General features: G+C 46.4%; 1 protein-coding gene across 3 annotated transcripts in view; it reads left to right on the plus strand.

Moving 5' to 3' along the window:
• Positions 1 to 23,312, plus strand: part of ALDH1L1 (aldehyde dehydrogenase 1 family member L1) — a 126,927-nt gene extending 103,615 nt beyond the window's left edge. For all 3 annotated transcript variants that reach the window (XM_004781502.3, XM_013050491.2, XM_045063410.1), the window contains 7 exons: positions 8,798 to 8,891; positions 11,240 to 11,339; positions 12,638 to 12,736; positions 15,478 to 15,643; positions 19,792 to 19,897; positions 21,020 to 21,219; positions 22,969 to 23,312. In XM_004781502.3, coding sequence (XP_004781559.1) covers positions 8,798 to 8,891; positions 11,240 to 11,339; positions 12,638 to 12,736; positions 15,478 to 15,643; positions 19,792 to 19,897; positions 21,020 to 21,219; positions 22,969 to 23,024 — 821 coding nt within the window. In that variant the 3' untranslated portion in view covers positions 23,025 to 23,312. The remainder of the gene's footprint in view (positions 1 to 8,797; positions 8,892 to 11,239; positions 11,340 to 12,637; positions 12,737 to 15,477; positions 15,644 to 19,791; positions 19,898 to 21,019; positions 21,220 to 22,968) is intronic.
• Positions 23,313 to 23,828: the final 516 nt, after the last annotated feature.

Here is a 23,828-nt window from a genome sequence, read left to right on the forward strand (position 1 = left end):
GGATTTCCTGTGTCACATTGAGGTCTTTCATGAATTTTAAGTTTGTCTTCGTATATGGTATAAGAGAATGGTGCACTTTCATTCTTCTGCATGTGTCTGTCCAATTTTCCGAGCACCATTTATTGAAGAGACTTTTTTCCATTAGATATTTTTTCCTGATTTGTTGAAGATTAGTTGACCATTAGTTGAGGGTCCATTTCTGCGGTCTCTGTTCTCTTCCATTGATCTATATGTCTGTTTTTGTGCCAATACTATGCTGTCTTGATGATCACAGCTTTGTAATACAGCTCGTATATGTAATACAGCTTGTGATACTTCAAGCTTTTGTTTTCTCTTTCAACATTCCCCTGTCAATTCAGGGTCTTTTGGGGTTCCATCCAACTTTTAGGATTGTTTGTCCCAGTTCTTTGAAAAATGCCAATGGTACTTGAGATGGATGATATGAATGGCATTGAGAGTATAGATTGCTCTGGGCAGCACAGACATTTTAACAGTGTTTATTCTGCCAACCATGTGTATGGGATATTTTTCCATCTGTTTGTGTCTTGCTCAATTTCTTTCATAAGTGTTCTGTAGTGTGAAGAGTATAGACCCTTCACATCTTTGGTTAGATTTATTCCTGGGTATCTTATGGGTTTTTGGTGCTATTGTAAATGGAATCAATTCCTTAATTTCTCTTTCTATTCTTAGTATATAGAAATGCAATTCATTTCTATGTATTGATTTTGTATCCTGCCACATTACTGAATTGCTGTATGAGTTGTAGTAATTTGTGGGTAGAGTCTTTTGGGTTTTCCACATAAAGTCTCATGTCATCTGGAAAGAGAGAAAGTTTAACTTCTTCCTTGCCAATTTGAATGTGTATTTTATTTCTCTTTGTTGTCTGATTGCTGAGGCTAGGACTTCTGTTGAATAGCTTGTGGTGAGAGTGGGCATCCCTGTCATGTTCCCGACCTCAGGGGAAAAGCTCTCAGTTTTCCCCCATTGAAAATGCCATTCTCTATGGACTTTTCATAGATGGTTTTTATGATAATTGTGGTGTGTTCCTTCTATCTCTACACTTCCAAGAGTTTTAATCAGGAAAGGAGACTGTATTTTGTCAAATGCTTTTTTCCATCAGTTGAGAGAATCATACCTTTCTTATGTTTTCTTTTATTAAATGCTTTATTATGTTGATTGATTTGCAAATGTTGAAGCAACCTTGCATCCCAGGAATAAATCACACCTGTTTTTGGTTGATAATACTTCTAATGTACTGTTGGATGCTGTTGGTAGAATGATGTACTGTACTGTACTAATAATGTACTGTAGGATGCTGTTGAGTATTTTGGCATGCATGTTCATCAGTGATATTGATCTGAAATTATCCTTTTTGATGGGGTCTTTGCCTGTTTCGGGGGTCAGAGTAATGCTGGCCTCATAGAACAAGTATGAAAGTTTTTCTTCTATTTCTGTCTTTTGAAACAGCTTCAGTAGAATTGGTGTAATTTCTTCTTTAAGTGTTTGGTAGTATTTCCTTGGGAAGCCCTGGACTCATGTGTTTTGGGAGGCTTTTGATTACTCTTTCAACTTCCTTGCTGCTTATTGTTCTGTTCAGAATGTGTATCTTTTCTTGTTTCAGTGTGGATAGTTTATAAGTTTCCAGGAAGTCTTCCGTTTCTTCCAGATTGCTTTATTTGTTGGCATATAGTTGCTGGTAATAATTTCTAATAATTGTTTCTATTTCCTTGTTGTTAAGTGTGATTTCTTCCCTTTCATTATTGATTTTATTAATTTGGGTCCCTTTTTTCTCTCTCTCTCTTTCTCTCTCTTTTTTGGATAACTCTGGCCTGAGGTTTATCAATTTTATTAATTCTTTTGTGGAAGCAGCTTCTAGTTTCATTGTTCTGTTCTACTATTTTTCTGGTTTCTGTTTCATTGATTTCTGCTCTAATCTTTATTATTTCTCATCTGCTTGGTTTAGGCTTTCTTTGCTGTTCTTTCTCCAGGTCTTTTTAGTTGTAATGTTAGCTTGTGCATTTGGCATTTTTCCAATTTTTTGAGAGAGGCTTGGATGGCTATGTATTTCCCCCCTTAGGACCACTTTTGCCATATCCCATGGGTTTTGGACCGGTGTGTTTTCACTCTCATTACTTTCCATGAATTTTTCACATTCTTCTTTAATTTCCTGGTTGACCCAATCATTCTTTAGCAAGATGCTCTTTAACTTCCAAGTGTTTGAATTCCATCCAAATGTTTTCTTGTGATTGAGTTCCAGTTTCAAAGCATGTGGTCTTAAAATATGCAGAGAATAATCCCAATCTTTTGGAATTGGTTTAGACCTGATTTATGATCTAGTATGTGGTTCCATGTCCCGTTGAGAAGAATGAGTATTTTGTACAATACTCATACAATGAGTATTGTATATTTTAGGATGGAATGTTCTTTATATATCTACAAAGTCCATCTGGTCCAATGTGTCCTTCAGTAGTCTTCTTTCTTTCTTTTTTTTTTTTAAGATTTTATTTACTTATTTGACAGAGAGATCACAAGTAGGCAGAGAGGCAGGAAGAGAGAGAGAGAGGAGGAAGCAGGCTCCCTGCTGAGCAGAGAGCCCAACGTGGGACTCGATCCCAAGACCCTGAGATCATGACCTGAGCCAAAGGCAGCGGCTTAACCCACTGAGCCACCCAGGCACCCCAGTAGTCTTATTTCTTTTTGATCTTTTTCTTAAATGATCTGTCTGATGCTGTGAGTGGAGTGTTGAAGTCTCCTACTATTACTGTATTATTATCAATATGTTTCTTTATTTTTTTTCATTATTAGTTGGTTGATAAAATTGGCTGCTTCCATGTTGGAGGCATAGATGTTTACAATTGTTGTATCTTCTTACTGTATAGAACCTTTAAGTATAATATAATGTTCCTCTACATCTCTTATTATGGTCTTTGGCTAAAAATCAAATTTTTCTGATATGAAGGTTGCTACCTCAGCTTTCTTTTGAGGCTCATTAGCATGGTAGATAGTTCTCCATCCCCTCAATTTCAATCTGGAAATGTCTTTAGATTCAATATGAGTCTCTTTTAGACAACATGGATGGGTCTTGCTTTTTTATCCAATCTGAAACCGTATGTCTTTTGATGGGAGCATTTAGCCCATTTCCTTTTAGAGTACCTATTGAAATATGAATTTAGTGCTATTGTAATGCCTATAAAGTCCCTTTTTCTATAGATATTTTTTTCTTTTTTGTCTATGTAATTGTTGGGGTTTCTCTTCGTTTACAGAATCCCCCTTAATATTTCTTACAGGGCTGGCTTAGCGGTTGCATATTCTTTTAGTTTCTCCTTTCCTGAAAGCTCTTGATCTCTCTGTCCTTTCTGAATGACAGCCTTGGTGGGTAAAGTTTTCTTGGCTTCATGTTCTTTTCACTTAGTAGTCTGAATATGTCCTTTCAGCTCTTTCTTAGCTTTCCATGTTTCTGTGGACAGGTCTGACGTTATTCTGATATTCCTCCCTCCATATGTAAGGAACCTCCACTCCCTGGCTATTCTCAGGACTGCTTCCTTGGCTGTAAAATTTGCAAGCTTCACTATTGTATGTTGGGGTGTTGATCTATTTATTGATTTGGGGAGGGGCCTTCTCTGCCTCTTAGACAGGAATGCTTGTTTCCTTTCCCAGATTAGGGAAGTTCTCAGCTATCATTTCCTCAAATATGCCTTCTAGCCACCCCCCCTCCACTCCCTTGGGGATCCCAATAATTTTGACACTCGTACATTTCATGGCATCATTAATCTCTGCAATTCTTTTCTTAGGTGCTACGAGCTACCTGTCCCTATTTTCCCCAGCTTCCTCCTTTCTATCAGCCTGTCTTCTAGATCACTAATTCTCTCTTCTGCCTCATTTACCCTAGCTGTTAGAGCATCCAATTTAGATTACATCTCATTCATAGCAAGTTTTTCTATGGCCTGATTAGATCTCATTATGCTCTTAGAGATTCTATATTTTCACTAATGCTTCTTTCAATCCTAGCTATTGTTGTCATGATTGCAATCCTGAATTCTCTCTCTGACACTTTGCTTATATCCATATCCATTAGTTCTATGGTAGATTACATTGTCTCTGGTTATTTTCTTTGATGAGAGTTTCTCCTCCTAGTCATTCTGTTGGGGGATGGTTGAGTGAAGGAGTAGAGTCCAAAATATCAACTATGACCCAAGCAAGGTGTACCCTAACTAAATCCAGAGCAGTGAGAAGCCATCACTGATAAAACAAATCCAGGGGCGCCTGGGTGGCTCAGTGGGTTAAGCCTCTGCCTTCGGCTCAGGTCATGATCCCAGGGTCCTGGGATCGAGCCCCACATTGGGCTCTCTGCTCAGCAGGGAGCCTGCTTCCTCCTCTCTCTCTGCCTGCCTCTCTGCGTACTTGTGATCTCTCTCCCTCTGTCAAATAAATAAATAGAATATTTAAAAAAAAAAAAACAAAAAACAAATCCAGAATGAAACACAAGAATAAAATCTACTAAATTAAAAAATTTTAAAAAGGGGGGATGAAGGAAGGGGAGCTATAATCTTTCAGTGTGTACAAAGCAGGGTGTTTCAGTTGTTCCTGTGTGTATTTTGGTTCATGTGTTAGAGAACACTATTTCCCAAAATTAAAAGGAAAGTAAAACTTTTATACATATATGAAAGTAAAATTTTTATATACATATATATGAAAGTAAAAGTATATGTATGTATATATCTCATATATGAAAATAAAACTTTTATATCTATATATTAAAATTTTACTTTTCTTGTAATTTTATGTATATATATTACATATATATGTAATATTGAATAGTAAAGAAAGAACTACAAAAGAGCATATGCCTATAAAAACATACAGGTGTGAAAAAATACAAGTTAAAAAGCTACTATGAATTACAAGTTGATATAATAAACATCTAACTGAAACAAGAAAAAGGTAAAAAGAATAAAACAGAGGAAAAGTATAAGAGAAAGAAAACAAAGAAAAAGAGAGTTAAATCTGAAAAATAAACAAGCTGTGAGGCAACACCTGGAGCTCACCATACTATTTTCCCCTGGTGTTGGGATTTTACAGTCTTATGGGGTCTGTAAGGTTGTTGTCCTCTTGTTCTTCCAGCCTGTTCTGGGGGAGGAGTATGGCGCACTGTTTCTCAGGCAACCCTGTGTGCGTGGAGTTACCCTGCCCCCTGTCAGGAAATGGACTCAGTGGAAACTAGTCTTCTTGTGCTTTTGTTCTGTGGCAGTTTTTTGTGCTTCTCCCGAAGGGTAGAGCAAAAATGACCACACCCAAACCTCTGGCCTGGAGCAGAAAATTCACAGTCTGCACTCTTTAATAAACCCTCCAGAGCAAACAGTCTCCTTTTCTGTATGCGCCATTGAAAACCACAGCCTCCCCTGCAGTGACTCAGAGGTTGTCCCAGGGACCCAGGCCTGGTGCTGACCTTTGTGCTTCTAAAACCATGAGCGACTGCGGGCTCACCCTCTCACCCACAGCCCCTGGATCCTGTGTGAGCACTGCTCTAAAACCCTTTCCCAGCCTCTACAGCTCTGTAAGTTTTTGCCTGGTTGTGGGCCCAGGCTCCTGATTTTTTCAGGCTGCTCAAGAGAAGAGCAGTTCTCAACCAGGCTGGCTTGTAGTTTTTGGTGATCTGAGCTGAGAAACCATTCCTGGGTTCACTAACCATAAGCTGCTTCCTGGCTTCACTGCTTGTTGCCAGTTCAGGAAGCCCCTTTGTCTCTGAGGCTTCTGTCCCGAGACCATAATGCTCTCCTAGAATTCTGCCTGTTCCTTTCCAAGAAGGATGTCACTCTTTTTTGGGGGGGGGGTATGTCACTCCTTAGAGCAGATTTCTAAAGGTTCTGATTTTGTGCTCTGGTGTTATATCACTTACCATGCACCAGCTTATGGTGCCTCCCTCCCCCTTCTGTTTATCTTCTGATACCTCCCTACAGATTTGTGACTCTGCACTTCCTACCTTGCAAAAAACAGTGCTTATCTGATTGTAAAGATCCAAATATATATTCTTACACCTCAGACTGATTTCATGGGTGTTCAGAATAGTTTGGTAGATATCCAGCTAAATTCAGGGGACCAGTTAAAATGGGGTCCCATACTCCACCATCTTGGCTCCTCTATTTTTGTTATTCCAAATTAACATGCAACTGTAGTTCTGTTATCTTCTCTGATGCAGTAAGAAAGAAGACTAAAGGAATTTCCAAGTTTATTTTTTCTAAAATTCTCTTCTTATATTTCTAGTTTTATTAGGTCATGATTAGAGAATATGGCCCATGTATTTGTTTGCTACTGCTGCTGTAACAAAGTACCACTAATGAAAGAGCAAATAAAGTCACATTATGAGGGCCTAGGGGTTAGGATATCAACATATGAATGGGGTAAGATACAACCGAACCCATAATAGTTGTACACAATGCTTTCTGAAATGGAAGTTTTCTGTGGCACCTGGCCCTGTCAGTCAGTGGAGCATGCAACTCTTGATCTCAGAACTGTGAGTTCTAGCTCTACATTGGGTGTAGAGATTACTTAAAAACAAAGTCTTTAAAATGGAGAATTTCTTTGTAATCTGATACATAATACCTTCTCATAAATATTTCTTTGGTAGCCTATAAGAGTGATATTATTGTTGTTAGTAGTAGTAATAATAGTAAAAACACTATTTTTCAGAGCAGTTTAAGGTTCACAGAAATATTGAGTTGAAAGTATAGAGAGTTTCCTTATACCCCACACCCCCTGTGCACACAGCCTCCTTCACTATCAACATCCTATGCCAGAGTGGTAGGTTTGTAACAAGTGACAAACTTACACTGACATGTCATTATCACTCAAAGTCCACAGTTTTCATTAGGATTCACACTTGGTGTTGTACATTCGTGACAAATATATAGTGACATGCCTCTACCATTGTGGTATACAGAATCAATGTCACTGCCCTAAAACTTCGCTGTGCTCCATCAACTCATCTCTCCCTCCCTCCAGTCCTTGGAAGCCACCAGTCTTTAACTATCTCCATAGTTTTTCTTTTTCCAGAATGTCATATAGTTGGGGTCATATGGTATATAGTCTTTACAGGTTGGCTTCTTGCACTTAGTAATATGCATTTAAGTTTCTTCCATATCTTTTCATAGCTTGATAGCTTATTTCTTTCTAATCTGAATAATAATATTCCATTGTCTGGATGTGCCACAGGTGATTTATCTGTTCACCTACTGAAGGACATATCAGTTTGTTCCATGTTTTGGCAGCTATGAATAAAGCTGCTAATAACATCTGTGTGCAGTGTTTTATGTAGACAAGTTTTCAACTCACTTGGTAAGTACCAAACATAGTAAGGTTATGTTTACTCTTGTAAGAAACGGCCAAACTGTCTTCCAAAGCAGTTGCACCATTTTGCATTCTCATCAACCATTAATGGGAATTCCTTTTGCTCCATATTCTCTCCAGCATCTGGTGTTGTCAGCTTTTTGGATTTTGGCCATTTTAATAAGTGTGTTGTGTAGTTTTAATTTGCAATCTCTAATAATATATGTTGAGCATCTTTACATATCTCATTTGCCATCTATCTTTTTTGGTGAGGTGTGTGTACAGATATTTGGCCCATTTTTAAATTGGGTTGTTTATTTTCTTATTGTTGAGCTCTTTGTGTATTTTGGATAACAGTCCTTTTATCAGATACATCTTTTGCAAATATTTATCTCACAAGCAGTTATTTTCTTTTTAACAAGAATGGTGGAATGGAATTAGTATCATAATCACTTAGAGACCTGTGGCATCTGGGTGGCTCAGTCGGTTAAGCATCTGACTCTTGGTTTCAGCTCAGGTCATGATCTCATGTGTTGTGGGATGGAGCCCTGTATTGGACTCTGCACTCAGTGGGGAGTCTGCTTGAAGATTCTCTCCCTCTGCCCCTTCCTACATTTGTGCTTTCTCTTTCTCTAAAATGAATAAGTAAATCTTCAAAAACATCACTTATAGAGATTTCACTATATTTGGAGCTTTAATGATATATAGAACTTTAACTATATAGGGAGGATGCAAGTATCCCACTCCAAACCTACTAAACCAAAATCTTCACAGGTTCACCTGGGCACATGCAGTTTTATGAGCTTGGAGACAAGGGAGCAGTGGAAACAAAGGCATTGGGTGGGTGGAGAAGCCCAGGACTGGGCAGTTGACAAGTTGGGGAGGGAACTGTCAATACTGACTTCCAGGTTTTTGGCTTCAAAAAATGGTTTCAAGGAGAGGTTGTTTACTGAAATGGAGAACCTGGAGGAGGAGCACATCTGGGGAAAGATTTAGAGTTTGGTTTTGAATATGTTGTATTTGAGAGGCTGTTGGATATCCAAGTAAGGATGCTGAACAGTCAGAGGAATCACAAATGGATCCAGATCCCAGACACATTTAGAGGATAATGTGTCTGGAGATGGCATTTGAAGAGATGGGCCAGGGTGAGATCAGCTGAGGAGATAGTGTGTGTTGAAGGAAAGAGAAGATGGCCTCATTTAACTTAATCACCTCTTTAAAGACCCTGTCTCCAAATACAGTCAGATGTGAGGTACTGGGGGTTACAACTTTAACATAATGAATTTTGAGGGGACACAATTCTGCCCATGGCAGGCAATGAGGCACAGTGAGCCCTGGGACTGAGGGCACTAAGCACTTGGGGTGCAGTGCCCAGAATTCTAGCCTCAAGATGGACATGTGGAGGGTGGTGGAGCTTGTACCTCCCCCTCAGTACCTGGCAGCCCCCTGACCCCTTGTTCACTCTTCACTACAGGCTCGCTGATTGGCCAGAGACTCTCAGACCATCCTGATGTGCGGAAAATTGGGTTCACAGGTTCCACAGAGGTGGGAAAACACATCATGAAGAGGTAGGTGGTTGAAGTACTTCTGATCACAGTGTTGGGATGTGGGCAGTGCTGTGTATGAGCTTCACGCAGGTTGGGACTCTGTGTCTGGGTTTCTGACAAGCTCTTGGTGAGGCTGGTGCAGCTGCTCTGTGGAGCACACTCAGACCAGGGGACTGCTGAAGACTCAGTGAAATTTGGGGCCACCAGCACAAGTGTAACAGAGCTGCTCTGTACTGAGATGTGCTTCAAATGTAAAAGGTCCACCGGATTTTGAAAAGTTAGTATACAAAGTGCCTTGTTAAAAACCTCTTATATTGATTGCAAGTTGAAATTGTATTTTTTATTAATTGGGTTAAATAAAATATGTTAGAATTAATTTCATTGGTTTCTTTTTAGTTTTCTTTTAAAACTAAAAGAAATTTAATTTAGTTTTTTAGTGGCTACAATAGAATTGCCATTACATATGTGGCTGGTATTTGAGGTGCTTGCTCTACTCTATTGGACAGCTCTGTTCTAGAACATCCTCTCATCTCTTACTCCTTGGACTTGCCTCAGGCAGCTGGGGTTGTGTTCCTGGCTCTGTCACTAATTCATGATAATGACTAGGGCCTAGCCCTGACCCTTCCAGGCCTCAGTTTCCCCATAACTTCAGCAAAGGTAGTTTGCATGTTCCGTGGTACTGGTCTATGTAGCTGATGAGCTTGGAGAGGGCTGGACCACCACATAGTACCTTGTAACCCTGGCATCCCCAAAACAACGGTGGGATGCCTGAGCCCCACCCCACTGAAGCTGAATTCTAGGGGGTCGATTTCAGGCATCTGTACTTTAGTGAAAAGTACAAATAGAGAGGAGCTGGGGCTTCTGTTGGGCATACTGCAGCTTTTCTCTGAGCTTATGTGACCACCCTCTTACTCTGTTGCAAGACTTATGCTTGAGATCTCCCTTGGGCAGTCCAGCTATAACATGAAAATTCCATGAGGAGAAAGGCTTCTTTCGTGTTAAAACAACATCTCCTTGTAGTACCCAGTGCAGGGTACTTCCTTCTCCCTGGACTCTTCTGCAGTTTCTGATCCTGCTCTCCATGAGCCCATCTGTGCACTACAAGATGGGATTCTCACCTCTTGACCCCACACCCACTTTGTGAGCCAGGGTGCATCCTGGACTCTGAATGATGCCATGCTTGATCACAACAGCTTTACATGGGATCCTCTTCTAGGTCAGGAGCCATGGCCAGTGTGGCTGGTAGAGTGTCTTTAGGGTCAGTAGAAGCTGATGTCACAGCCTGTGAGGAGGCCAGATGGAGCTGTAATGCTTCATTTTGAGTGCAGGAGAGCAAACCTGAACATTGAAGAGAGGGAGGCTGACTGTGGTGCAGGACTGATGGACACAGTGGGAAGGGTAGTTGCAAGCAGCCACAGTGGCTTATTTACCTGTCATTATTCAAAAGCTAGCTGGTCTCCCCAGTGCTGTATAGGCATGTGTGCTAAGGCCAGAGAGAAGACTCAGTAAATGTCAGGTCTGAGGACTACAGGGCAGGAGGGCTTGGGACATCCTGTTAATGTGGGACTGCCATCTTCTGGGGACTTTTCAAGCCTGCTGTGGTTGGTGCCTGAGATGGAAGCCCTCTTCCTGGGTCAGTCCTCAGTGAGGAGCATGCCCCACGCCAACCCTGTGGCATGCCTGTCTTTTCCTGGCCCAGTCCTTTGGGTGTCCCTTGAGAGGACAGTATCAGTGAGTCCACTTTGTGCCCACCATGTAGCATGCACAGAATTCCCGGCTTCTCTCTGTTTGCACCTGTCATTGAAAATCTGAGGTGCTGGAGTCCCTGTGGCATGGCAGCTGACCCAACTGGGAAATGGTTCTGTGTTTGGTTTATTCACTGGATGTTTACCAAACACTGCTGCTTGACCAGACAAACGCCTGCCTGCCCCGGTGGGATTTAAGCTTTGATGGGTAGGGTTGGACACAAATAAAACATGCAGCATAGTACAGCAGGCACAGGGGCATGCCACTTATAGGGGGCAGTTGGGCAGGTACCCCAGCAAGGGACAGAGCAGAACCCAGAAGGAAGTGAGAAATGAGCTTTGAGGATGCCTGAAGGAGGAGTGATCCAGAGAGGGCTGTGTGAGCAAAGGCCCTGCGGTGGGTGCAGGCCTGGGTGTGGAAGAGGAGAAAGGCAGCACTGTGGCAAGGGGAGGGAGTTAGGGAGAGCTGATGAGCATGGGAGTGGGGAGAAACTCCTTCTGACCCCCTCCTTGCTCTTTGAGCAAAGCATGCTTTGTAGCTTCCCTTGGCCCCTCCACCTGGAACCCCCATGTCTCAGTCTCCCAAGGACCCAGCCCTACCGTACCAATCTCTGTCCCTTTCAGCTGCGCCCTGAGTAACGTGAAGAAGGTGTCCCTGGAGCTGGGAGGGAAGTCGCCCCTCATCATCTTTGCTGACTGTGACCTCAGCAAGGCTGTGCAGATGGTGAGGGCCTGCCTGGGGGGTGGAGGTGGGGCACCCATCTCTGATTCTACAGTCAAACTCACACATTTGGCCTAGACTGGCAGGAAGGGACCTAGGGGACAAGGAATGATATATGCCTTCCAGGAAACAAATTTCTCAAGAAGTTTCATAACTATCAGAATTACTGAGATCAGCTTCACAGAATGATAAATGTAAGCCACAGTTCCATCTGTTCTGAAATCAGCATGACAACTTTTCTTTTTTTCCCGTGTCCACTTGCCCAGCTCCTCCACTGACTCACTGGGCAGCCTCAGGCAAGTTACTCAATGTTTCTGGGCTTTGTGTTCTCACCTGTATCATAGGGAGAATACACCTATGGTTATTACAGGGATTCAGCAAGCTACGAAGTCTGAAGGGCTAAGAAGATGTGGCAGGTGCTGTGTGTCAGTGGTTCTTTTGTTCATGTTGTCATTGTTATTATTATGCCTTGGTCCCCCTTTCCACACCTGTGGGAACAAGTCAGTTCAACCAGGTGTCCAAATATGCCTCATTCCCTCTAAGTCTCGCTGTGCCTTAGAGGACAATGTGATGCCCAGCATAGACATAAAAGGGAGTGCATCTTCGGATAGGGAAACTGAGAGAGGCAAGTCCATTTCCAAAGGGTCTTGGCATCAGTGCCAAGGCCGTTACTTCAGGGCCAAAGGCCCAGGCCATGTTACTGGGCAGTGCAATTCCAGCTGCCAGGAGAGCCAAGCTCTTGCTCCTCCCTTGTACTCACAGCCCCCCGCCCGCCAAATAGGGCTTCCAGGCCCAAAATGCAGGCTCCCTTGAGCCTCTGAGGACACTTATTCTGGACTGCTGCCAGGAGTTCTCTCAGGCCTAGGCTGGCACCCAGTCCCTCCCAAGACAGGGGGCTGTCTGCCTGCCTTTGCCTGTGTCTGCTGCCTGCTCCAAGCTAAGAGACTCTCCGGGCTCAGCCCCAAGAGTGTGGACTCTGACTCCTCCTGCATCACCCCAGGGAGCATGCCTGCATACAGGGTCTCCTCTCCACTCCCTCTTGTCCTCCACTCTCTGTAATGTGAACACAGGTGTCCCCCCAGGGGATGGGACTCATCTCTTCTCTTGAGGTGACTAAAGAATGAGTAGAGCCTGTATGTCCATTGCTGGCTGGGCCTGGGATGCCATCCCATTGGATACTGGAGACACACATTCCTACCCTTCCCTATAAGGAGGTGGTAACTGGGCCTGGGTAGGTGGGATGTGGGGAGCTGGCACCCCAGGAGCAGTTGTGAGCCAGCATCCTTATCCATTCTCCAAAGGGGATGAGCTCCGTCTTCTTCAACAAGGGAGAAAACTGCATTGCAGCAGGACGGCTATTTGTAGAGGACTCGATCCATGACCAGTTTGTACGGAAGGTGGTAAGTTCTACTGCAGAGTCTTCACCGGGACGGCCACCTATGCTTCAGGGGTAGGGGGCAGGGAGGGAGGGCTGGATCAGGTGGAGTCGGACACTGTCCTTCTGAATCAGGAAACCCTCCGGCAAAACTGTATCTTTTTTCACATGTCTTTATTATTTCAGCAAGAAATGGTAACTCTGCAGCTCACACTGACCTAACCAAAAAAGGCCTGTCCTAGGTCAGCTCCCGAACAGTGAACCCTAAGCCAGGGATTGAGGTGCATGTGGCTCACTGTGGGTGAGCTGTCAGGGAAAGCCTGGGAGGTGGGAGGGACCAGAAGAGGACAGAGACAGGTCTGGTCTCAAAGTGACATCTAGCTCTAGCCTGACCCACAGATAGAAGCTCTGGAGCACAAATGATACCTCTTAGATGTACCCCTGGGGTCAAGGAGCCAGGCATTTGTCCCCTTCAACAGTTGCTGGCTGTGAGTGTTCATGGGCTAGAAGAGGTTTCCCTGGGACCTGGGACCAGCAGCTGTGAGAGGCAGGTGGGTACTCTCAAAAGGGGGGTGTGTGGCACTCACAGCCTCTCCTACATTCTTACAAGACAGGACCAAAGGGGAGATTACTCTGCCCCACTGACTCTGTTGGAAAAAGCTGTGGGGAGGATGTTGGTTGGTGTCACTGGGTCCCAAGTCCATCCCTGGTTCATTCAGTGATTGTAGGGCCTACAGAGCTCTGGGGCTAAACTTCAGCCAAGAATCCTTCTCCACATCCTGGCAAGCAGAGTCTGATTCCAGCAGATACGAGAGAAGATGTTGGAACACAGCCCCTACATGCTGGTGTAAAAAACTGTATTTAGGAAGCCAGGGGAAAAGACAGAGCAGGACTGGGACAAGGCGAGGCAGCTGTGAGGAAGGAGTTCTGGGGAGGGTCTTGGATGAGGAATAAAAATATGAAAGGCAGTGAGGAAAGAAACAGGGTTTCTAGAAAGGAGTTTAATAGTTTCTGCCACTTGGTGGCTTGGGCTAACAGCCATTCATGCAGTCCTGGTCTTGTGGGTGGGCACTGTGGGCACCAGCCTAGGTTCGCCTGAACTTGCTTGTGCATCTGCAGTCGGCGGGGGTGCTTGGTGGCTGCGTTGGGATGGCTCATCTTTGTCCCTGCAGTCCTTCATCCTGTAGTGTGTGCTCAGACACATGCAGGGCCAATGGTAGGACTCCTAGGAGGGAGAACAGGAGTATAAAGATTTCTTGGGACCTCTCAAGGTTGCTTCTGTCACATTCTGCCTGCCCAAACAAGTCACAAGTTAGCTCAGATTCAAACCTATCTTCATGAGAAGTGAATACAATGCATAACCCACTGTAGTTTGGGAGCTGGGCAGCCTGGCTGAACGAGTCCTTTGCTGTGACAGACCCAGTATAGGACTAGCTGAATCTGGGGCACGGGTGGGAAGTCATGATGGAGGGCCTATGAGGGGGCAGCTCACTGAATGGATGTAGTTGTGGAGAACATAGCTGGGCAAGCCCCAGCCCCCTCCAGGTCTGCAAAGGAGTCATGAAACCCCCACAGGGTGAGGATAGGGGTCAGAGTCCCAGGAGAACTGTCAGGGGAGTTTCAGCTCCCTAATATGGGAAGTGAGAGGCACATCCAGGACACTCAGCATTATTACTCTTGGCATCCTAGGGATGGAGCTGGGGTTAGGGGAGAGTTGGTGGCCAGGTGGGAACAGGGAAGGAGAGCACAGCAGGGATAGGGACTCTCTTCAGCACAGAAGAGCTAAGGGGTCCTTGGTGAGAGGGTAGGGGCTGGTCCTTGGGGGCTTGAGTGTCTTCTGATTAGGCCTGGCTGGGGGGTATAGAGCGGAGGGGTAAAGTAGCCCTGGTCTCAGAGGAGGAGGCAGCCAGTCAAGCCTGACCTTGAGGCATCTATAGTGAGGGTGGAGATGACCTTGTTTGATCTTAAGAAACTGAGGAAGAAACCTGGAGAGAGGTGGCAAAAACAAGAGTGATGAACCCCAGCCAGGAGTCCAGAAGGTCTGATGTCTACCTCCCACTGGTAGTGCCATCTAAGTTCTTTTCCATAGCACAGCATCCCATATTCAGGGACTTCTCTGACTCTCTGCATCCAGCCCCAGAATCCATCAGACACCATGTAGCACATCTTTTATGGAGTCCAAAACCCATGTCTCCAAGGGGCAAAGCCTAGACTTACATTTAGGCTGGCTGAGGCAACAAGGAAGCCTTTCCAGAGGAGGGGACCTTGAAGCTGGGCTTTGAAGCAGGAAGTTGTGGGAGCAGGAGTGGATGGACTCAAGGCCCAGACCCTTCCACTTAGTCTCCTACTCTTGTCACCAGGGCACTGTGGCAGGACATGTATCTCCCTGCCCCACCCCCACTCATATTCTGGAGGGCCCAGACAAGTGATCTCTCAGCTTCTCAGCCTATGAAGCTGGGTGCAGGACCACTATAGGGACACACTCTTTGCTGACCTATGTCTGGGCCTCACCCTATCCCTGGACACCTCTGTTTTCTCAGCCTATCTGATGCTAGGCTTGTCTCCTTGTACATTAGAGGCATTTGGGGTTTCAGCCTTGAAGGCAGATCTGGAACCAGAATTGAGACTGTACTGAGCGTGTGTAGACTTTCTTCAGGGCCCAGTGGCTGGTCACCAAACATGCAAACCTGTTAGGCGGGTCAGGTTGGGAATATCAACAGAAACCATGGTACTTGACTAGGACCTGACTGGGAGGACTCTCCACAGGTGGAAGAGGTAAAGAAGATGAAGATTGGCAACCCTCTAGACCGGGACACCAACCATGGGCCGCAGAACCACCAAGCCCACCTGCAGAAGCTGGTAGAGTACTGCCAGCATGGTGTGGAGGAAGGGGCCACGCTGGTCTGTGGTGGGAAACAAGTTTCTCGGCCAGGTCAGTCAGAGCACTTCTGGCACTTCTGGCTTACTGGCTACTTCTGGCAGGTAGCATGGCCTCTGGTCTCCTGCCCCACTCTAACTGCAGGTGTCTGAACTCCACAAACTCCATGGTTAGGCTCCCAGACCTCAGAGCTTATTCGGGACATTGGCTGTGGTGTCCTTGGCTATTTGGACCCCAGCCAGACCAGATGTTATACTGGCAAGGTGAAGACACCAGTTCTAAAATCTAGTCAGTGCTGGTTTAGTAGGGGACTTTGATTTGCCTTAAATATCTCTGCATCCTTGAAGTTCTTTCCTCCCATGGATTCCATGGCACTGGCTTCCATAGCTTTCTGTCTTCGCTGTTACTTCTCAGTGGTCACTTTTCGCTGAACCTCCATTTCCACTTGTGCCTTGAATGGAGGTATAGCCCCAGGTATATCCTGAACTTGGAGCACTTCTCATGGCAGACCATTTCCCTGGAGGGTCTCATTCCCTGCAGTGGCTCACACCCTCCCAAGTACCTGTCTCCAGGCTCCTCCTCATCCAGAAATCCTGACCACCTAGACACCTCCACCGGCATGTCCGCAGGCCCTTGAGACTGAACAGTTACCAAATTCATCACGTTATCGGAGTGTTCTGACCCAGATATACACTTGCCTCTCTAGAATCTTCCATCTCATCAAGTCACAGGAGCCAGAGGAGCAGGGGCTGTGGCATGGACTGTTTGAGCTGCTTCCTTGTCAGACTGCCCACCACATGGGGACAGGCACATGTCTGGCTTCTACACCATTAGGTCCTTCATGCCAGCACTAAGACTCATACCAAATCTGAGTTAATCTGATGGAGCGAAGGAGGGAAGGAAACAATGAATTCTAGATTTTTCTATTTTTCTGACTCCTACTTTAAATTAATTGCCTCATTCTCTTAAATTAAAAATCTGTCTTCCTCCCCTGCATCCTTGCTGCCATATTGCCGACTCTGCAGCTCATTTTGCCTGCAGCATCACGCCTGCTTCCTGAAGACCCTCTTGTACTGTGCTAACCCTTTACTCATGGTAGCTGCCGGAAGTCTGAGTATGTCTCCCCCAACGCTGAAGCAACTTCTGCAGTGACCCATCCTCCTGCAGCAGCAAGCTCAAACTCCTCACTTCATGTGCAGGGTCTTCCATAGTCTGTTGCTAACTGACCTGCCCTTGCTCCAGCCACATTTTACTCTCTCTGAGTACATCTCACGTTTCCCCGCTCCCTGGGCTTCTGCTGCTCTGATTAACAAACCTCTCCCCATTTCCTCAGCAGCTGGCGAATTCATCAACCAGCTCAAATAACATCCAGGTGCAGACCATAGGTACTCCTATGTCACAGATGCTCCCTGGCACCTCGTGCAGTGACAGTTTTATAGCCATTGATAGCCACCCTTTCCCTGCTCTCAGTACACTAGAGTTCAGGGTCTGATGGGAGAGAGTAAAATGAAGGCATGGTTTGCAGAACAGTTCTGATGGTACATCACCCAGAAACCAGGACACTGGGGAGCAACTGTCACCACCTCCTGGCCTGAGAGCCAAGAGGAGGAAGTAGAATTCCTAGAAGCTGGTGGAGGGTAGAGCTGTGGGGTACAAATTCAGTTGGTTGTCAGAGGGTAGGGGAGCCTCATGTGGGCCAAGTCCAGAAGGGCAGAGAAGAGTACAGAAAGAACAGGAAATGGACAGATCCCAGCCAATGCAGAGCCTCCCACACCTGGTGGGCAGCCCTCGTTTGCATTCTGAGAGCATATAGGCCATACCACATGAGTCAATAGGTGTTCATACCAAATGTAGCTTTGAAAAACTGTAATTAACGTTAAAACATAATTTTTTATTTTTTTTATTTATTTTATTTTTTTTAATTTATTTTCAGAAAAACAGTATTCATTATTTTTTCACCACACTCAGTGCTCCATGCAATCTGTACCCTCTATAATACCCACCACCTGGTACCCCAACCTCCCAAACCCCCGCCACTTCAAACCCCTCAGATTGTTTTTCAGAAAAGTATGGAATATTTTATTAAGTTGCTTTTAAGGTTAATTTTTTAGAAATTAGAAAGAGATTAGATTAGATTAGATCTAGATTAATCTAATCTAAAGATTAGATCAGATTAATCTAATTAGATTAATAAATTAGATTAGGAATTAGAAAGAGAAAATTTCAAGTCTCTCAATTTTCCTTTACTCAGGCTAAATTATATCTCAGTCCAGTAGAGTCTCAGGGTCCTGGGGCTCCCTGTCTAGAAGAGACATAAAGGAAGCATTTCTTTCTTTTTTTTTTTTTTCAGTGTTCCAAGAGTCATTGTTTATGCACCACATCCAGTGCTCCATGCAATACATGTCCTCCTTAATACCCACCACCAGGCTCACCCATTCCCCATCTCCCTCCCCTCCAAAACCCTCAGTTTATTTCGCAGAGTCCACACTCTCTCATGCTTCATCACCCCCTCCAATTTCCCCCTTTTCACTTTTCCTTTTCTTCTCCTAATGTCCTCTGTGTTATTCCCTATGCTCCACAAGCAAGTGAAACCATATGATAATTGACTTTCTCTGTTTCACTTATTTCGCTCAGCATAATCTCCAGTCTCATCCATGTTGCTACAAAAGTTGGGTATTCATCCTTTCTGATTAGGCGTAATATTCCATTGTATTTATGGGCCATATCTGCTTTATCCATTCATCTGTTGAAGAGCATCTTGGCTCTTACCACAGTTTGGTGATTATGGCCATTGCTGCTACGAACACTGGAGTACATATGACCCTTCTTTTCACTACATCTGTATCTTTGGGGTAAATACCCAGTAGTGCAATTACAGGGCCATAGGACATGTCTCCAAAGGCAAAGGAGACAAAAGCAAAAATGAACCTTTGGTACTTCATCAAGATAAAAAGCATCTGCACAGCAAAGGAAATAGTCAACAAAACAAATAGGCAACCCACGGAATGGGAAAAGATATTTGCAAATGACACTACAGACAAAGGACTGATATCCAAGATCTATAAAGAACTTCTCAAACTCAATACCCAAAAAACATAATCACATCAAAAAATGGGCAGAAGATATGAACAGACACTTCTCCAATGAAGACATACAAATGGCTAACAGACACATGAAAAAATGTTCATCATCATTAGCCATCAGGGAAATTCAAATCAAAACCACATTGGAGCATAACAAATAGCATGGAGGACAAGGGGAGATGGAGAGGAGAAGGGAGTTGAGGGAAATTGGAAGGGGAGGTGAACCATGAGAGACTATGGACTCTGAAAAACAATCTGAGGGTTTTGAAGGGGCGGGGGGTGGGAGGTTGGGGGAACCAGGTGGTGGGTATTAGAGAGGGCACGGATTGCATGGAGCACTTGGTGTGGTGCAAAAACAATGAATACTGTTATGCTGAAAAGAAGTTTTAAAAAAATATATTAAAAAAAAACACATTGAGATACCACCTTACACCAGTTAGAGTGGCCAATTTAACAAGACAGTAAACAACAAGTGCTGGAGAGGTTGTGGAGAAAGGAGAACCCTCTTACACTGTTGGCGGGAATGCAAGTTGGTGCAGCAACTTTGGAAAACAGTATGGAGATTCCTTAGGAAACTAAAAATAGAGGAAGCATTTCTGCTGTCAGAACTGGTTCCATCGACAACCAAGGCCTATAGGAGCAGCAGTCTTTATGGGAGGAGGTGGAAGACATATGTTGACAGGAGAGCAGGAGAGTGTTCCTGGCTGAGAGCACTCACCCCCTGCACCTGGGGCATCAGCACCTGCACGGAGGGTCCAGGAAACAGGGAGACAGTACTGAGGGGTCCTGGCCATCAGAACCCATGTCCAAGGCTCCCCGCTCTGCCCAGCTCAATCTACTCCATAGGGACTGATAGAGAACCATTGGCACTAGGTTAAGAGTTGCCACTCTCTCAGACCAACACTGAGCTGCCCATCTTCCTTAGCAGCATTTACTTGAAAGGGTTGTGAGGATCCTGCGAACTCATAACTCTGTGGCAGGAAAGCCACCCACTATCTGTAGCAGCCACCACACAGGTGTCGCAACCTGCAAGATGTGTGCATGGTGGCTTTTCGGGTCCAGGCCTGGCTGGGGAGAGGTCTGCCCGCCTGCAGACCATGGACTTCTGTCTCCCCCTAGGTTTCTTCTTCGAGCCGACTATTTTCACGGACGTGGAGGACCACATGTTCATAGCCAAGGAGGAGTCCTTTGGACCTATTATGGTCATCTCTCGATTTGCTGATGGGTAGGGAGTCCTGCTTATGTCTCTTGAGAGCCTGATCCTCTCCCATGCCTTCCTGGTGTCTTTGTTTGAGCTTTGTGGAGGGGAGTGCAGAAAAGGAATGCAGATAGGGTGGGGGCTGTGGATGCAGCGTAGCTTCCTGTGGAGTCTGTCTCAAGTGCTGAAGTTAGGAGAGCCCCAGGGGACCAGCCAGGCTGGGTACCACTGAGAGTGTCTTCCTTGTCTCTCTGATGCCTCACACAGCATGCTGGGTTCTGTTCTTATCCACTACTGCGTAATAAACCACCCCAAGCCCCAGTGGCTTAGGGTAGCAAATTACTTAATTCACTTGCAAGTCTTCAATTTGGTCAGGGTTCCATGTGGCTGGCCACCTCTGCTCTGTGCCATGTCCGGGGCAGCCAGAGAGGCCCTCAGAGAGGCCAGGTGGAAGATGCAAGCAAGCCTCCTCAAGAGCCATCAGTTGGCCTCAAAAAGCCCTGAACCTCACTTCCACCTGTCCTGTTGGTCTAGCTGAGGCCAGATCTGGCCCAAAGGGAGAACTAGACTGGCCATAATTGCTCTACCACAGGCCCTTTTCCTGACTATCATTTTTCAGAACAGCACCTTTCAGCAGATTGCAGAATGGCATCTCCTCCTCCATATACTATACTTCCAACTGTCAAAAAATTATAAAAGTTTTCTTTACTTGCTGATTGTATTAGAATGAGATACTTTTCTCCCATCTACCAAGCATTGTGCCCAGTCTCCAAGCCTATGATGTCTGTGGATGCCCCCAGTGTAGCTGCCCAAGGAAAGCCTTTCAATGTGTGGTGGGTTCCCAGCCTGCCTTCCTCCCTGGGCTCCCATCCCCCTGTCTACACAGTGAGGGACTCCCCCATGATAACCAGAAGGGACCGACTCTGCTCTGCCTCCTCTCTTATTCTTTCCTCTTTGCTTGGCTGGTCTGTCTCCTTCCCACTTTCTGTAGGCCCAGTGCATTTGCTTAGACGGTCCTATGTGGTGGGGAGCTTGGAGTGGGTTGCCCCACCCCCAACCAGGAGTAAGGAGTACAGGTCTTTCTGTGTTCCATGCCCATCATGGTCCCATGACCCTCCTCACAGAGTTCTTTGTGGGTTTTCCCTGCAGCGACGTGGACACTGTGCTGTCTCGGGCCAATGCCACAGAGTTTGGCCTGGCCTCTGGCATCTTCACCAAGGACATCAACAAGGCCTTGTATGTCAGTGACAAGCTGGAGGCAGGCACCGTGTTTGTCAACACATACAACAAGACCGACGTTGCTGCTCCATTTGGAGGGTTCAAGCAGTCTGGCTTTGGCAAAGACCTCGGTAACCTAATCCTGAACATCTGTTAAGGCTCCTTGGTGCTGGGCCCTGTCCTGGGGGCCAGGCTACATGCTGACAACTGGGAGGGAACAGGGGATAATTAAGGCAGTAAGCAAGATCCTGCTAGGAAGTGAGGAGTGCAGGAAGTGGACGAGACAGAATGATCTGGCAGGAAGACTGGGAGGGTAATTTTAGTAGGGACCAGGGTGGGCCTCTCCAAGAAGGTGGCGCCTGTGCTGAGGTACAAGTGGCTGGAGGAGGTGGTAGGAAGACCTGAGGGTATGTGTTCCTGGCAGAGAGGACAGCAGGTCCTGAGAGAACCAGCTTTGTGGTCTAAGAGCTGCAGACAGGGGCCTGAGTGCAGGGATGGGGAAGTCTGGAGGGGAAGAGGCTGGGGAGGCAGTCAGGGGGCCAGAGAGCAGGGCCCTGGGGGCCATAGTCAGATCCTCATCCACAGAAATAGGAGAAACCGTGGAGACTGAGTGTGGAGCCCAGTGGGGCTGTGTGAGTCCCCAGTGCAGAGACACTCTCATCCAGGTAGCCAAGCACAAGCCCCACCTGGCCTGCCAGGGGAGGTGGAGGTCCGGTCTAGCACTCCTCTTTCCCCAGGCTGTGGTGTGATTCAGGATGAGTGCTGCTCTCCCCATCCTGCCACCATGGAATCTAGCAGTTGAAGACTGACTCCAGCTGGGGATCCCAGCAGGGGAGGGCAGGGTCTGGGAGAGCACTGTCTCTCAGAGCCTTCATCCTTGAACCCAACTCAGGATCCTCAGGGAGGTTTGAGCAGAGGCTTGACCATAGAGAGGTTGCTATTTCGTTTTCTACCCTCATGCCATCCTTTACACCCTGCAGAAAACCCCAAGGAGACTTGCGAAAGCAGCCCCAACAACACTCCCCCCCAAAGTTTGACCTGTACACTGTTTACACAGAGGTGGGACTCACACTCAGACACATGTACTTACATGATGCTGGACAGTACTGCTCCCTTTGTCCCTTTCTGCCACCGCTTCCCACCCCTGCTTCTTGGTTCCTCCATGGGAATCTACAAGGGCCACTGTTATTCAGGAGGCTGGGGTGTCAAGTCCCCAGGATATGATCTCTGTCACTAATGGCCCTGACCCTGAGGTGCTCCCGCTCATCCTCTCTGCTGCCAGCTCGTCCTGTGTCCTGTCCACATAAACCAGGTATCCCCAGAAAACCATCAGGGTTTGGGCCAGAGACCTCAGCAGGTCCTGGCTGATGAAGCGTGGCTCTTGGAGCCAAGTTTAGCAGGTGGGGGAGATGTCAGGCAACTACAGGCCCCACATTTTGTTTGTGGGGCCAAAGCCAACAGCTGCAGAACAGCCAAATTCTGGGTGCCTGTGACTCCCTTTCCCAGTAGGAGCATGACCTAGAATTAGGTGGGGGGCAGCAGTGGGGACAGACAATGTGCACCAGAGAACCCCTCGACTGCCCTCAGGGTGATCGGGCTGCCATTCCTCTAGAGGAGCTAGAGCAGGGAAGTTTCTGAAACAGTTGCCCCCAGTTGGTCTGTATTCCGATGCCTGCAGTGGAATCCTTACCACTCCCCACCCCACAACTGATGCCGGACCTTCTAGTGCCTTGATTTCTCTTTTGTAACTGGGGCTGACCCCACATGGTTGCTGCAGGGATGTGTAAGATAAAAAGGTTGCAGTGCTCACAACAAGGTGTGGCCAGCCCTAGGGGCCGCTGTGAGGATGACCTTTCCCCACGGTATGTGCTGTCTTGCAGGAGAGGCGGCCCTGAATGAGTACCTACGGGTCAAGACTGTTACTTTTGAGTACTGAAGAAAGGTCTCCTGCAAGAAAGCCCCCCTCTCCACGATGTGTCCTTGCCCTCCACAACCTGGCCTGAACCGGGTCTGCCTTCGCAGGGGGAAGCCAAGGCTGCTTCCCTGGAGTTCCTGCCCTCTCACCTCTCCTGAGCATGTAGCACTTCCACAGAAAATGCTAGGGGAACCCTCCTGCCTGTACCCCTGTCCTCACTGGGACATCCCCGCCCCTGTCTGATCACAGAGACCTTTGGCTGGTTGAGAAAGTGGCCCCAGAGTGAATAAAGGTTCTGGCCAGTGACAACCCTGTGTCTCTCATTCCATTTGTGGGTGCTCCTGAGTGGCCATGCCAGTCCAGGCACTCTTGTGGAGGAAGGTACCCTGGGGAGAGGTGCACCACTGAAACGTGGGTGTGCGTCAGCTATGAGGAAGCTAGGCATGGGAGACATCTGTGGGGTCACTCCCGGGAAATGCAGAGCAGAGGAAGCAGGAAGGGCAGCAGAAGCCTCCCACTGTGATTCAGCTCTGTCTTCCTGGCACTGTGCTGCCCCAGGCTGGCCTTTCGGAGCTGGGAGAAAGTTCCATCTTTCCCTCTATTGTGTCTTCTGTGACTCTCTGTGGATTTCCGCTTGGCCCCAGCATGCTGCTCTCTCTTTTTCCTCTCACCCTGAAGGGTTCTGGGGCCCTCCCTTCTTCACCCCCATGCCCTAGGCCCCAAACATTACACCTCCACATACCTGCTATTGCCTCGGTTTACCCCAAATGGCACTCTCTGCTTGACATTTCAACACCCCAGCCCACCTGGCTCTGCCCCTTTGGA

The sequence above is a fragment of the Mustela putorius genome, unplaced genomic scaffold (assembly GCF_011764305.1).
Source record: "Mustela putorius furo isolate JIRA1106 unplaced genomic scaffold, ASM1176430v1.1 tig00003850_pilon_pilon_pilon, whole genome shotgun sequence".
Taxonomy (NCBI): Eukaryota; Metazoa; Chordata; class Mammalia; order Carnivora; family Mustelidae; genus Mustela; species Mustela putorius.